This window comes from Schistocerca serialis, chromosome 4 (assembly GCF_023864345.2).
Source record: "Schistocerca serialis cubense isolate TAMUIC-IGC-003099 chromosome 4, iqSchSeri2.2, whole genome shotgun sequence".
Taxonomy (NCBI): Eukaryota; Metazoa; Arthropoda; class Insecta; order Orthoptera; family Acrididae; genus Schistocerca; species Schistocerca serialis.
The window spans coordinates 882,400,262-882,413,428 of NC_064641.1; the positions used below are offsets into that span (position 1 = coordinate 882,400,262).

At 44.6% G+C, this 13,167-nt stretch overlaps 2 protein-coding genes across 2 annotated transcripts in view; both read left to right on the forward strand.

Moving 5' to 3' along the window:
• The window catches only part of LOC126473534 (UDP-glucosyltransferase 2-like), a 234,940-nt gene that overhangs the window by 209,258 nt on the left and 12,515 nt on the right, over nucleotides 1–13,167 (forward strand). The window lies entirely within an intron of this gene.
• LOC126473533 (UDP-glucosyltransferase 2-like) overlaps nucleotides 1–13,167 on the forward strand; it is a 54,678-nt gene that overhangs the window by 29,137 nt on the left and 12,374 nt on the right. Inside the window, exons 2-3 of the mRNA XM_050100645.1 lie at nucleotides 1,439–1,624; nucleotides 5,544–5,734. Of these exons, the coding sequence (XP_049956602.1) occupies nucleotides 1,448–1,624; nucleotides 5,544–5,734 (368 nt within the window). The 5' untranslated portion in view covers nucleotides 1,439–1,447. The remainder of the gene's footprint in view (nucleotides 1–1,438; nucleotides 1,625–5,543; nucleotides 5,735–13,167) is intronic.

Below are 13,167 nucleotides of genomic sequence, written 5' to 3' on the forward strand. Positions count from 1 at the left end.
ATTCCGCAAATAAATTCATAAATTGTCCGATTAGGATCAAATTATACTAATAAGGTCATAAATCTCCTTGAACCCTTATGACACAGATGTAGATATGGCGAAAAATGCACCAGAAAGTACACAGCTCCTTTACTGCCGTATCTCTAAAGACACTTATTACATGGCTGATATTGGAACTCCCGTCTACCTCGTTTTCTGTGAACTCCCGTATCTTGAAGGCCAATATGCTTCTTCTGGAACAGAGCAAACAATTGCATGTGACTCAATATGTTTAACAGACACTGGCACTTGGTTGTAAGACGACGCAGGACGGCCTTTCAAGTGGCTTTTACTCGTCCATGGGTGTAACCAGGGCAGCCACAATAGTGAAATGATTGGGGGACACATGGGACATGCTGGATGTCTCTTAGATACCCATGTCTGGCCCTCAAATTGACGCCCATTGGCAACAGCCTCAAGATGTGTGATCAAACCCAGCAGCACCTTGAGCTGTGAGCGAAGGGTCATCAACTCAGCTAGCATTCAGACACAATTACTACTGTCGTACCTATCCATACCAAAGACGACGGAACTTTACACTCCGTTGTTATTAAAATGTGATACTGTGCCTAGTAAATACACAAATAGGCAAGAAACTTAAGAATTTAAACTATAAAGCACACAGATAAAGCAAGCTACTTTTGGCGCGGAAACCATTAAAAAACGGAGTTTTTCAGCGAGATTTCGGAAAGACTTGTCCAAAATTACTCGTAGATACACGAGAACGAACAATTTGTTGGGAGATAGGCAATAGGAACACTTAACTACGAGGGTCATTAAAGTCAATCGGACGTGTAGCCAGACGAATGGGCGGTAGATAGCAAAAGTAAGTTTATTGCCGGCTTCCAAGAGATAAGAAAATAGATAGCCCAAGGAAGTTTCTTGCTGGCTTCCAACAGACAAGAAAAGACTATGATGTATTGGAAACGGTGTAGACGAAACTGGACCTTATTGCATGGAGAAACCTGGAAGGAGCGTATTGTATGTCAAACGGCTGATGGTGGCGAACCTGTCTATCAAGTGCTTTTATGTCCTCTTGAGTTCCTATTACATCTAATCAATTAATTTGCTGCGTTTTTGCTATACACAAATTTTACATGTTTCCTGTTCTGTCTTTGACGTTTCGACATTCAACATTTTTTCAATCTACAATTCTGTCTCTAATCCCAAGCCTTCGCCTCTCTTGTATACTAGCTGCCCTAGCGATCTTCTTCTTGCTTCAACAGTGTCATGTTACCTTGCTGTATGATACGTATATCGTTTCACTGCTTCTACTGCACTTGTAATATGGTGAAGATTATAAACTGGGGTTTGTTGGATCATTTATAACAGCCGCATAAGCTGTCATCAAGACGTGAGCGTGTGTAACGAGTGCAGTACAGCTATTGGTTGTCGGCAGGCGACCGCCATGATGACCGGTCTGTTGCTGGTGATGCTGTCGGTGCTGGGAGCCTCGGATGCGGCCAAGATCCTGTCCGTCGTGGCGTTCCCGGCCGTCAGCCACCAACTACCCCTCAGGATGATAAGTCTGGAGCTGGCCAAGAGAGGCCACCAGGTCACCTTCATCACCACCGACCCGTCCAAGGTACCTCATTTCTCGTCTGTTCAAAAACTGCGGTGGGCAAACTGTCGTTAAACTTAAATTGTGGACGCAACACCAGTAATAATTTAGAACTAACAGAACAAGTGTAACAGCTGAAAATATGTGATGAAAAGAACCTCCGCGTCCTATCTAGCATCTACGCTGAAGCGCGAAAGAAACTGGTATAGCCATGCGTATTCAAATGCAGAGACACGTGAACAGGAAGAATATGGCACTGAGGTCGGCAACACCTGTATAAAACAAGTGTCTGACGCAGTTGTTAGGTCGTTTACTGCTGCTACAATGGCTGGTTATCACATTTAAGTGAGTTTGAACGTCGTGTTATAGTCGGCGCACGAGCAATGGAACACAGCATCTCCAAGGTAGCGACGAGGTGGGGATTTTCCCGCACGACGCTTTTCACGAGTGTACCGTGAATACCAAAAATCTGGTAAAACATCAAGGCTCGGACATCGGTGCGGCCGGTAAAGATCCTGCAAGAATGGGACCAACTACGACGGAAGAGAATCGTTCAAGTGCAACCCTTCCGCAAATTTCTGCATCCCAGAAGGTAATATCGAGTATTGGATTTTGAGGGAATATTTTTGAAACTGTGAAACACAAAAATGTTTCGTATAAAAACTGAAAGGTAGTTAACATTCTTGGAAACCGAACAATCAACTTCTGTACTAATTTGAAATTTCACAAAATATCCCACCACTATTAATTTATTTTGAAAAATGAAAATGCTTGTTATAACACAAATTAAGGAAGCTTTCACACCACACCAAACTATGAGTAATATAGCTGGTCTCTGAAATACGAACTTTGTAAAAAGCTGTACACAGTGTGCCATCAGAATGTTTTCAGCATAGCTAATTAAAATAGCTAAATGTTCATTATTATTGTAATTATTTGTTTTATTTATTTTTTTATGTTTTAAATTTTATGTTTTCAATTAATTTTTTGTTTTTTAGTTTACTGTTTCACATCCCTGTATTTTGCTAACTGAAAATTATAAGTAGCTCATTGTTATGATACAAAATCATTTAAATTACGACAATATGTGAAGAAAAAGTTAAAATGTAAGTTTTTCACATCTGCATAAAATGAACTAAATTTATTCACATAATGCACACGATAGACAACAGAATAGAACATAAAATTCAGCAGGATCCTCAGATTCTGACAGGCTAGCGTCTAAATGTGCCTGACACAAATCAGGATATTCATAAAATTCAGCAGGATTCTCAGATTCTGACAGGCTAGCGTCTAAATATCCTGATTTGTGTCAGGCATATTTCAGGACACTGGAAAACCTTGGCGGAGAGAACTGATTATGTACTGGTGGCTTCAGCGTCATTATATCGTACCTCAATTGGAAATTGATATCATAATCAGTCAGCAGAACTAGATCTGAAAACCTTCTCACGATGTTTTTCCAACATCAAATGCAATTTATAGCCAACGGATGCATACGTCACATCCCGCCTTTTGGGATCACCAGATGAACAAAATCCTCATCAGGTACGAGGTTCAAAACGGTTCTTTTACACTGACGAGCTCAAGAATCTTACAGTAGTATCGACGTGTCTCCCAGACTGGGAGAGAAAACTTCTGTCAAATAGTCAGACGGTAGTTCACCATTTGTCGATGCTGACACAAGAACATTTAGGACTTCAATATGAGATTCTCAAATTCTAGGTCCAAACTCTCCATTAGTTTCCTTGAAAACTGTAAGAAAAGGGCGGGGTCCTGTGAAAAACTTTCATTTGAAACACATTTTTATACATCATAGGTTCGAAGATATTCACACTAAACGTAATGTGTCGAATTACCTTATGGCATGTGTTTTATCCATTAAAAGTGAAATTAGACAAAAACCAATAAGTATGTATCGCAGTATTTTAATATTCCACATACTCGCTAAGTTTCATCAATCTCGTTTATAAACATGTGCGAATGTTGTCTTGTAAGACCATCCTCATCCATAAGATCCTAAAGACTCAGTAGTCGAGTGTTAAAATTTGTAGTAATTGCAAGCAGTAACATTTCTGCTTCGATATTTCCCGTATGGCTTTCCAAACGGTCGGTTATAGGAAACAATGAACTTTTCCCCTTGATGGCGGCAACGTACCTGCTAAAGATTATCGTTATCCATCTTGTCGATGGGGACTGGAAGTTCATTCGATTTTTAAGGCGGTGACATTTCTCATAGGTAACTGCTTCATCTTTGTAAATCTTTCTCACAAGTCGACAGTAGCGTAACGCACAATACACGAGAAGCTTTTCTTATTGCATATACATTAAATTAGTGTAAATTACACTGGTCTCCAAAATTAAAGCAACAAACGGAAATTTTGCAAGGTTGCGTTTAGTTTGCCACAAAACAGAGTAAACCACTCATAATAAAGTAGAAACAATGTAAAGAACACAAAACGTAAACGACTGCAAAATGCATAACGGTAGACAAAAACGTTCTTAGTTTATTCCAACTTACCGGATGTGCACACAAGTTCCGCCAGCTGGTTAATGTTCTCAGCATGTGGTGTTACCATGTCTGGCTGCAGTACAGGCCTGACAACAATGGGGCATGCTGTGAGTGACGTCAGCAGTCTCATATTGAGGCAATAACTCCCATTCTCCCTGGCAAGTTTTGCAGAGTGGTTGATGGATGCTGAAATGATGCAGTCCCTCTTTCTAGTTCACCCCAGACATGCCCTATGTGACTGAAATCGAAAGAGCGAACAGGTCACGCCATGCGTGCAACATCTTCCGTTTCCAAGAAAATAGCTCTTGCTCTTTGAGGTCCATCATTATTGTCCATCAATATGAAGTCTGGGGCCACAGCACCACTAAACAATCGCACATGAGGTCCCAAGATCTCTTCGTGATACCTGACAGCTGTTAAACCTTGCCGATTCACCCACAGAATTTCATGAAGAAGTGTCCATGTGGTCAATATAATCCTTGCCCACAACATTAGAGATCGTCCTCGATATCGGTCTCTTTCCATAATGTTTGGGTCCCAAAATCGTGTTCCACGTTCCCTCCAGATGCGAATGGGACGAGAATCACTCTCCAGACCAAATCGGGACTCACCTATGAAAAGAACATTGGCGCACTGTTCGACTGCACAGGTGGTATGTTGACGACTCCAGACGTTGCCTTCTGTGAAGACGTATGAGAGGTACACATACAGCAAGTCTCCAACAATGAAGGCCACTTTGCCGAAGCCTTCTGTGTACCGTTTGTCTCGATACAACACGTCCAGCGGATGCTGCGAGGTCTGATTCCAGTTGCCGTGCAGTACTAAGGCAGTACCGTCTTGCCCCTATGGCCAAATAACTGTCTTCTCCTTTCTCTTTATTATCACACGTGGTCGGCCGTGCCCTGGTCTTCGGAATACTGTTTCGGTCTCTATAAGTTGTCGCCACATCAGAGAAACAACAGAACGATTTACATTAAGCACACGGATCACGTCAGTTTGCGACTGTCCTGCTCCCATTTTTCTTATGGCCCTCCACGGCAGAGGGTCTGGTAGGCGTCTTCTTTGTGCCATACTGCACCATAAGTGACTGTATACAGAGCCATTGTGGATATGGGACTACCCAGCAAACATTACCCCGTTTGATAAGTGCACTTAGGTCATAATTGACGTGGTTGTCCATTGACCAGAATGCCATCTTCCATGCGGAACACGATCGTACAGAAATCCGTTGACATTTTGCGTGGTTATACCGTGAATTAGACACAACACAGAGAAATAGCGGCTTGTCGCTTTAATTTTGGATACCAGGACTGTATAGAGATCTACATTGGCTGTTACTATGAAACTTATATAACTGTGAGAAATTAAATACTTTGTCTCTGAACGTCTCATCAAATACCCGTTATACATTATGATTATTTCTACTTCCAGAAAAGCATCGCCAACTTTACAGAAGTTGACATATCTGCGTCGTACAAGTTTCTGAGAACAAGCGCAACCACCTGGGACTGGATGACGATGGTTCATTTGTCAGCAACCGATAATATACATTCGTGGAAGGAACAGTTCCGTGGTATTTGTGAGAGCGAGCTGAGTGCTCCAGAGATGGTGGAATTCATAAAGTACGTAGCTGCTCTGTCAGTCTTACTACTTCTCAGTCTTCTATTCTTCCTCTTTCCAACTTCCTCTTCCCTCTCTCCACCTTCCTCTTTCTCCACCTTCCTCTTTCCTCTCTCCACATTCCTCTTTCTCCACCTTCCTCTTTCCTCTCTCCACATTCCTCTTTCTCCACCTTCCTCTTTCCTCTCTCCACATTCCTCTTTCCTCTCTCCACATTCCCCTTTCCTCTCTCCACCTTCCCCTTTCCTCTCTCCAACCTCTTTCCTCTCACCACCTTCCTCTTTCCTCTCTCCACCTTCCTCTTCCCTTTCTCCACCTTCCTCTTTCCTCTCTCCCTCTTGCCTCTCTCCACCTTCCTCTTTCCTCTCTCCACCTTCCTCTTTCCTCTCTCCACCTTCCTCTTTCCTCTCTCCACCTTCCTCTTTCCTCTCTCCACCTTCCTCTTTCCTCTCTCCACCTTCCTCTTTCCTCTCTCCACATTCCTCTTTCCTCTCTCCACATTCCTCTTTCTCCACCTTCCTCTTTCCTCTCTCCACATTCCTCTTTCCTCTCTCCACATTCCTCTTTCTCCACCTTCCTCTTTCCTCTCTCCACATTCCTCTTTCCTCTCTCCACATTCCTCTTTCCTCTCTCCACATTCCTCTTTCCTCTCTCCACCTTCCTCTTTCCTCTCTCCACCTCTCTGTTTCCTCTCTCCACCTTCCTCGTTACTCTCTCCACCTTCCTCGTTACTCTCTCCACCTTCCTCGTTACTCTCTCCACCTTCCTCGTTACTCTCTCCACCTTCCTCGTTACTCTCTCCACCTTCCTCGTTACTCTCTCCACCTTCCTCGTTACTCTCTCCACCTTCCTCGTTACTCTCTCCATCTTCCTCGTTACTCTCTCCACCTTCCTCGTTACTCTGTCCACCTTCCTCGTTACTCTGTCCACCTTCCTCGTTACTCTGTCCACCTTCCTCGTTACTCTGTCCACCTTCCTCGTTACTCTGTCCACCTTCCTCGTTACTCTGTCCACCTTCCTCGTTACTCTCTCCACCTTCTTCTCCACCTTCAGCTTCTACATCAAATTCTGCTGCCAACAGTAGCACACGCATGCTTTGGGTGTTTAACTTTCAGCTATGCTTATGACACCCAGTTTTTAATAGCATATTGAAATTTCACAGAGCACACAATTATAGTTTTTAACATACGGTCGTTGTGGCCGATCGGTTCTAGGCGCTTCAGTCTGGAACCGCGCAACCGCTACAGTCGGAGGCTCGAATCCTGTTACGGGCATGAATGCGTGTGATGTCCTTAGGTTAGTTACGTGTAAGTAGTTCTAAGTTCTAGGCGACTGGTTACCTCAGATGTTATGTCCCATAGTGTTCAGAACCATTTTAACATGAAAACAAAAAAGTCAAAAGTTTTTAAAATTGTTAAAAACTATTTGTTGCATTTTGAAACACGAAATTAATGGTTTTTATTACGATGAGAACGAACCACGTTAGTTCGCGGCACTAAGTTGAATGTTGTGAGGTCACCGCTGCTGCATCTCGATCGATACGAGAACAAGTGCAACCTCTGGGAGGTGCGACGCCTCGCGCTTAAACATCTCTATGGGCTTAGCCACGAGTTTCAAGGTTGCTTGCCCTTGCCCTTGAGCGCACGCGCTAGCGCGGCAGTCGTTAATGCTGGGTCATCAGGTGTAGTAGCTCGAGAGCTTCCGGTCGCATGTAGCAAGGCTAATGTTAGCGCACACGGAATGTTGTCCAAGGTTCATGAAGGTTGAAGTTTAATTCTAATCTCGTTGTAATGGTTTTCTTATTTTGATTCAATAATATTTCTTGACAAATGATATAAGCAGTAGTAGAATCTTAATCCATTGTGGACTATGACGTTCCCCCCAACCGATCACTAAATAATACTAGTGACGAAACACAATGACGAGGAGAGGGGTAATTATTAACGCGATGACTACTGAGAAAGGGTAAACTGGGAATAGAAGGGTTAAATGTTGTGAGGGGTTCGCCGGTAACGTAATTTCTGGGTTGATATGCGGGAGATGTGTGGTGTGGGACAGTGAATAGTAGCACTCCTTTGATTTCGGTTAGACGTGACTGCGATGGAGACTGGACCATGGATAAGGAAGGAGAGAAAAGGATAGGACGGGAAAGGAGGAGGGAATCAAAGATCAGAAATGATGGGAAGGTGTGAGTTATCTCTAACAGGAACGATAAGTGTTAGGTCGGATTTCGCCGTCTAGGAAAGAGAGACTATGGAAGGTGCGTTGGGAGAGGTAATTAAGAATGTGTGGAGGTGGGATAAGTCGGACGTGAATTTGCTGGTATTGTGGCATGTCATGATTGGTAACTAGGAGGAAAACGATAGGATATTTAACACATCTGGAGAGATACCGTTTATATTCCGGCCTCTATTTTTTATCTTCTTACCTTTAACCACGAACGCAGCGATCCCAACCAGTTTATTATACCCAAAACGATGCAGTCAGAAAATAAATGGTACGATGGTTTGAAACATCACATTTTCATATCAAGAAAACTATAGCAAAAATCTACCAAATTCGGTACTTTTGATTTAGAAAGCTGAATTTCAATATTGTGAATCACGCAGAAACTAATCTTGCATCGCGTTGGTTGTCATTCCATAGCTTGTTGCGAAGATCCAATATGAATTGTTCTTTTGGCCTTTGGGAATATTCCTAACCGTGAAAATCTAGCTTAATTCGGATTTACGTGCAAAAACGCGTTTATTATGAGACTTTTTACACACGCCACATTTACGTGCAAAAAAACACGTTTTTCTGGAAGGTTTTTGAAGCGCTCCACTCCATACTTTAAACTCGTACGAATCCGCTCAAACGTTGCACGAAGATAGATAAGTGGATAAAGTCAGAACGAAATTTTTTGTACCCGATAGTCTTCTACCAATGTCAAGACTCAATTAAGTTGGGGCTAAATATAGTATATAAAATTCGTTCTAACGTGAACTGAATGAGTGGAGACGGTTTAAAGTGAATCAAATAAATAAAAAATGCATTCTTATGATAAAATTGAAAACTCGCTTTCAAAAATTTAGCTTCATTCGGATTTTACGTGCAACACACAAGTTTTTTGAGTGTTTTTACATGCACCAATTCTGAGTTCCAGACGTGTGCGAATCAGTTCAACTTTAAAAGTAGACAAGCAACATGTTATTAACGGTCGTCTTGTTTTGTGAAAGCTTCATTCGGTAACCTGCACCGGATCAGTCGTCGCCCGGATCAACAAAAATCTACCTCCATTGCCAAGCAGTGGTGGTCTAATGTTAGGATTATGATAGAGTAAAAGTTGGGAACCAGAATGAAAAATTCTCCTATCATAGCGCAAAAAAAGGCGAATACGTTCTGGGCAGAGTTAGGGATGTAAAAGGAGGGAACCAGCTTTTAGAAGTTTCTCGCTTTTTTAAAGACATCTAAATCAAAACACTTCGACATATTCGGGCTTTTTATGGAGTTAAACCTAATTCCCAGACCTGCGAGCTCTCATAGCTGCAAGTTGTTGGCACACCTCCATCTTCCAATTTTTGGCTGAGGTTCCTCATACAGTACAGCACTCCGTCTTGAGGCTACAAGTGGCCCAGCGGGGCCATCCGACCGCCGTGTCATCATCAGATGAGGATGCAGATAGAAGGGGCATGTGGTCAGCACACCGCTCTCCCGGTCGTTATGATGGTTTTCTTTGACTGCAGCCGCTACTATTCGGTCTTGTAGCTCCTTAATTGCATCACGAGGCTGAGTGCACCCCGAAAATGGCAACAGCTCATGGCGGCTTGGATGGTCATCTATCCAATCGCCGGCCACGCACGACAGCGCTTAACTTCAATGATCTGACGGGACCCGGTGTATCCACTGCGGCAAGGCCGTTACCAAAGTCCCTGATACTCTGCCCAAATTCTAGCCATGATAAACAATCTATAATATCCTATCGGTGAAGAGCAGACATGTAATAGCTAATATAGTTTTCCAGGGGTGATATCATTTCTGGGGGTGGAACTGCTCGTTGGTAGGACGCTAAAACTATTTTCTAATTTCTGTGTGGGAGGGGCGGTTGGTTTTTTTTTTTTCCTCTCCAGAGAGGACCGTCCCCCCCCCCCCCTAGACCCACGCCTTGTTAAATGTATGGTAAGGGGTGTAAGAACAAATAGACACAACGCACCCACAATAGGAAGTATACGAATGCCTAGGGGTTTATCTATAGTAGGAAGCATCGCAAAGTTGGAATGTGTGCGACCTAAACTTTGACGTGTGAAATTTTCTCCCTGCAGCGGAGTGTGCGCTGATGAAACTTCCTGGCTGATTAAGACCATATGGTGGACCGGAACTCGAACGCTGTATCTTTGCTTCTCACAGGCAAGTGCTCTTCCAGCTGAGCTCCGCAAGTTTTACAGAGAACTTCTGTGAGGTTTGGAAGGTAGGAGACGAGGTACTGGGAGAAGCAAAATTGTGAGGACGGATCGTGAGACGAGCTTGGTTAGCTCAGTTGGCCCTCCCACCGAAATTCGTAGAAGGCTTGCTTATCCCGGTTCCCAAACCGTCGGGAGGTCGGGGAGTTGGACATGATGAGGCGTTGAACATGTTAAACTGTGACTTCAAGATTTTTTAGCCGGATTCTTGCTGCTCGCTTTCGGCGCGTCATCCCTCAAGTCATCGCTCTGGTGGTGACAGTAACATTCAGACAGCACTCAGCGATTACCGTGACGTCATAGCTCTGGCTACGACCTGCCGCAGTCGTGGTGCTTAGTGACGGTGGACTTCGACCGCGCCTTTGATAGTGAGTCATGACTTAATAGGAAACGTACTCCGACGGATAGCCTTCCACCACAGATTCATACACATCGTCTTGCGACGCCTCCGAGGTGCCACGTCGCGAGTACTGGTCAATGGCCGTGTGGTGGACCCTATTACTATCATGGGCTCTGTCCGCCAAGGATGTCCGCTATCGATGCTCCTTTTCGCCACCGCTCTTGAGCCACTGTTACACGGTTTGAGGAGCCGGTTGACGAGGATAACAATGAGAGGCCATTCTTTCATCTGCCGCCCGTATGCAGATGACATGGTGTTCTTGGTTCTGTCGGAGGATGAAGTAAGAGGGCTTGGATTAGTCAGCAGGCTATTAATCACTGAAAACTTACAATGTAAATGTTATCATGTGTACTTCGTTTTCTAACAAATGCTGCAGCGATATTCGTGTATCTGTTTTATATGGGTAGTTATGCTCACTTTAATAAATTGTTCAATTCAGAGACTTCTCATTACCTAATTAAGTATTTAAATAAACATGTATCTAGCTCATTCGTTCTGTGTCGATAAGCGATTTCATATGGTAGGCCGATCAGCTAGTGCAAAAACCGTTGCAGATTCCTGTAATTAAATACTTAACTTTCAAAGACTGTCTGTACATCAGAATAACTGTCTCCTTCAGCCTTCAAATTTGATGTATCGAGCTGTGATGTTCGTTTAGTGGTTTACGTCCCACGTGTACGAATGTGTGATGCGACGACTGTCTTTGTCAGACTGGTCGTGTTACTAGGGCCTCCCGTCGGGTAGACAGTTCGCCCCGTGCAAGCCTTTAGATATGACGCCACTTCGGCGACTTGCGCGTCGATGGGGGTCGGACTGGTGGCGACTCGAGACCCACGAGAAAGCGGTGGCGCGTTACGTCACAGCACGTGACACTGCAGGACTTACGTGCTAACAGCCATCTCCGGTGGGGAGCGAGTAAATATTTCAGACGAGTTTAAGAATTCTTGACTGTGCTACCGAGAGCTAGTATGCATTTAAACGCAAACGACAAAGACAATACCTTTCGTGAGTACCTTGTCAATTAAATATTGATTTCTCTGTGGCCCTGTACGGAGACGAGCTTTCGTGAAATGTGGCGGACAAGCCGACTAGCACGACGCCATAAATTCGTTGTGATGCCTGTCTTTCTCGTGGATCGCGGGAGCAACTTTCGTGACGTCACTTCCAGACGATGGGAAGCACATGGGTCCGCTGCTGCCTACCTCCTTGAACTGGCAGCACGTGCGAGCATACACAAACTAGCGACCACGCGCTCAAAGCAAAACGTGCAGCCCCGCAGCTCTTTCCACTCTCGTGTCACAAGGGCGAGAAACAGTGGAAGATACTCTCCCCTTCCTTAGACAAACCTTCTGACTACTGTACAGTTACTAAATCCCTTTTAATTTTTACTAACGTACACTCAACCGTATTATTCGTTCTCCACATGCTAATTATACACTACTGGCCATTATAATTGCTACACCAAGAAGAAATGCAGATGATAAACGGGTATTCGTTGGACAAACACACTAGAACTGACACGTGATTACATTTTCACGCAATTTGGGTGCATAGATCCTGAGAAATCAGTACCCAGAACAACCACCTCTGGCCGTAATAACGGCCTTGATGCGCCTGGGCATTGAGTCAAACAGAGCTTGGAAGGCGAGTGCAGCTGCCCCTGCAGCTTCAACACGATACCACAGTTCATCAAGAGTAGTGACTGGCGCATTGCGACGAGCCAGTTGCTCGGCCACCATGACCAGACGGTTTCGATTGGTGAGAGATCTGGAGAATGTGCTGGTCAGGACAGCAGTCGAACATTTTCTGTATCCAGAAAGGCCCGTACAGGAGCTGCAACATGCGGTAGTGCATTATCCTGCCGAAATGTAGGGTTTCGCAGGAATCGAATGAAGGGCAGAGCCACGGGTCGTAACACATCTCAAATGTAACGTCCACTGTTCAAGGTGCCGTCAGTGCGAACAAGAGGTGACCGAGACATGTAACCAATGACACCCCATACCATCACACCGGGTGATACACCAGTATGGCGATGAGGAATACACGCTTCCAATGTGTGTTCACCGCGATGTCGCCAAACACGGATGCGAGATGCGACCATCATGATGCTGTAAACAGAACCTGGATTCATCCGAAAAAATGACCTTTTGCCACTCTTGCACCCAGGTTCGTCGTTGAGTACACCATCGCTGGCGCTCCTGTCTGTGATGCAGCGTCTAGCCAGCCTTGGTCTCCGAGCTGATAGTCCATGCTGCTGCAAACGTCGTCGAACTGTTCGTGCAGATGGTTGTTGTGTTGCAAACGCCGCCATCTGTTGACTCAGGGATCGAGACGTGGCTGCACGATCCGTTACAGCCATGCGGATAAGATGCCTGTCATCTCGACTGCTAGTGATACGAGGCCGTTGGGATCCAGCACAGCGTTCCGTGTTACCCTCTTTAACCCACCGATTCCATACTCTAACAGTCACTGGATCTCGACCAACGCGAGCAGCAACGTCGCGATATGATAAACCGCAATCGCGATAGGCTACAATCCGACCTTGATCAAAGTCGGAAACTGATGGTACGCATTTCTCCTCCTTACCCGAGGCATC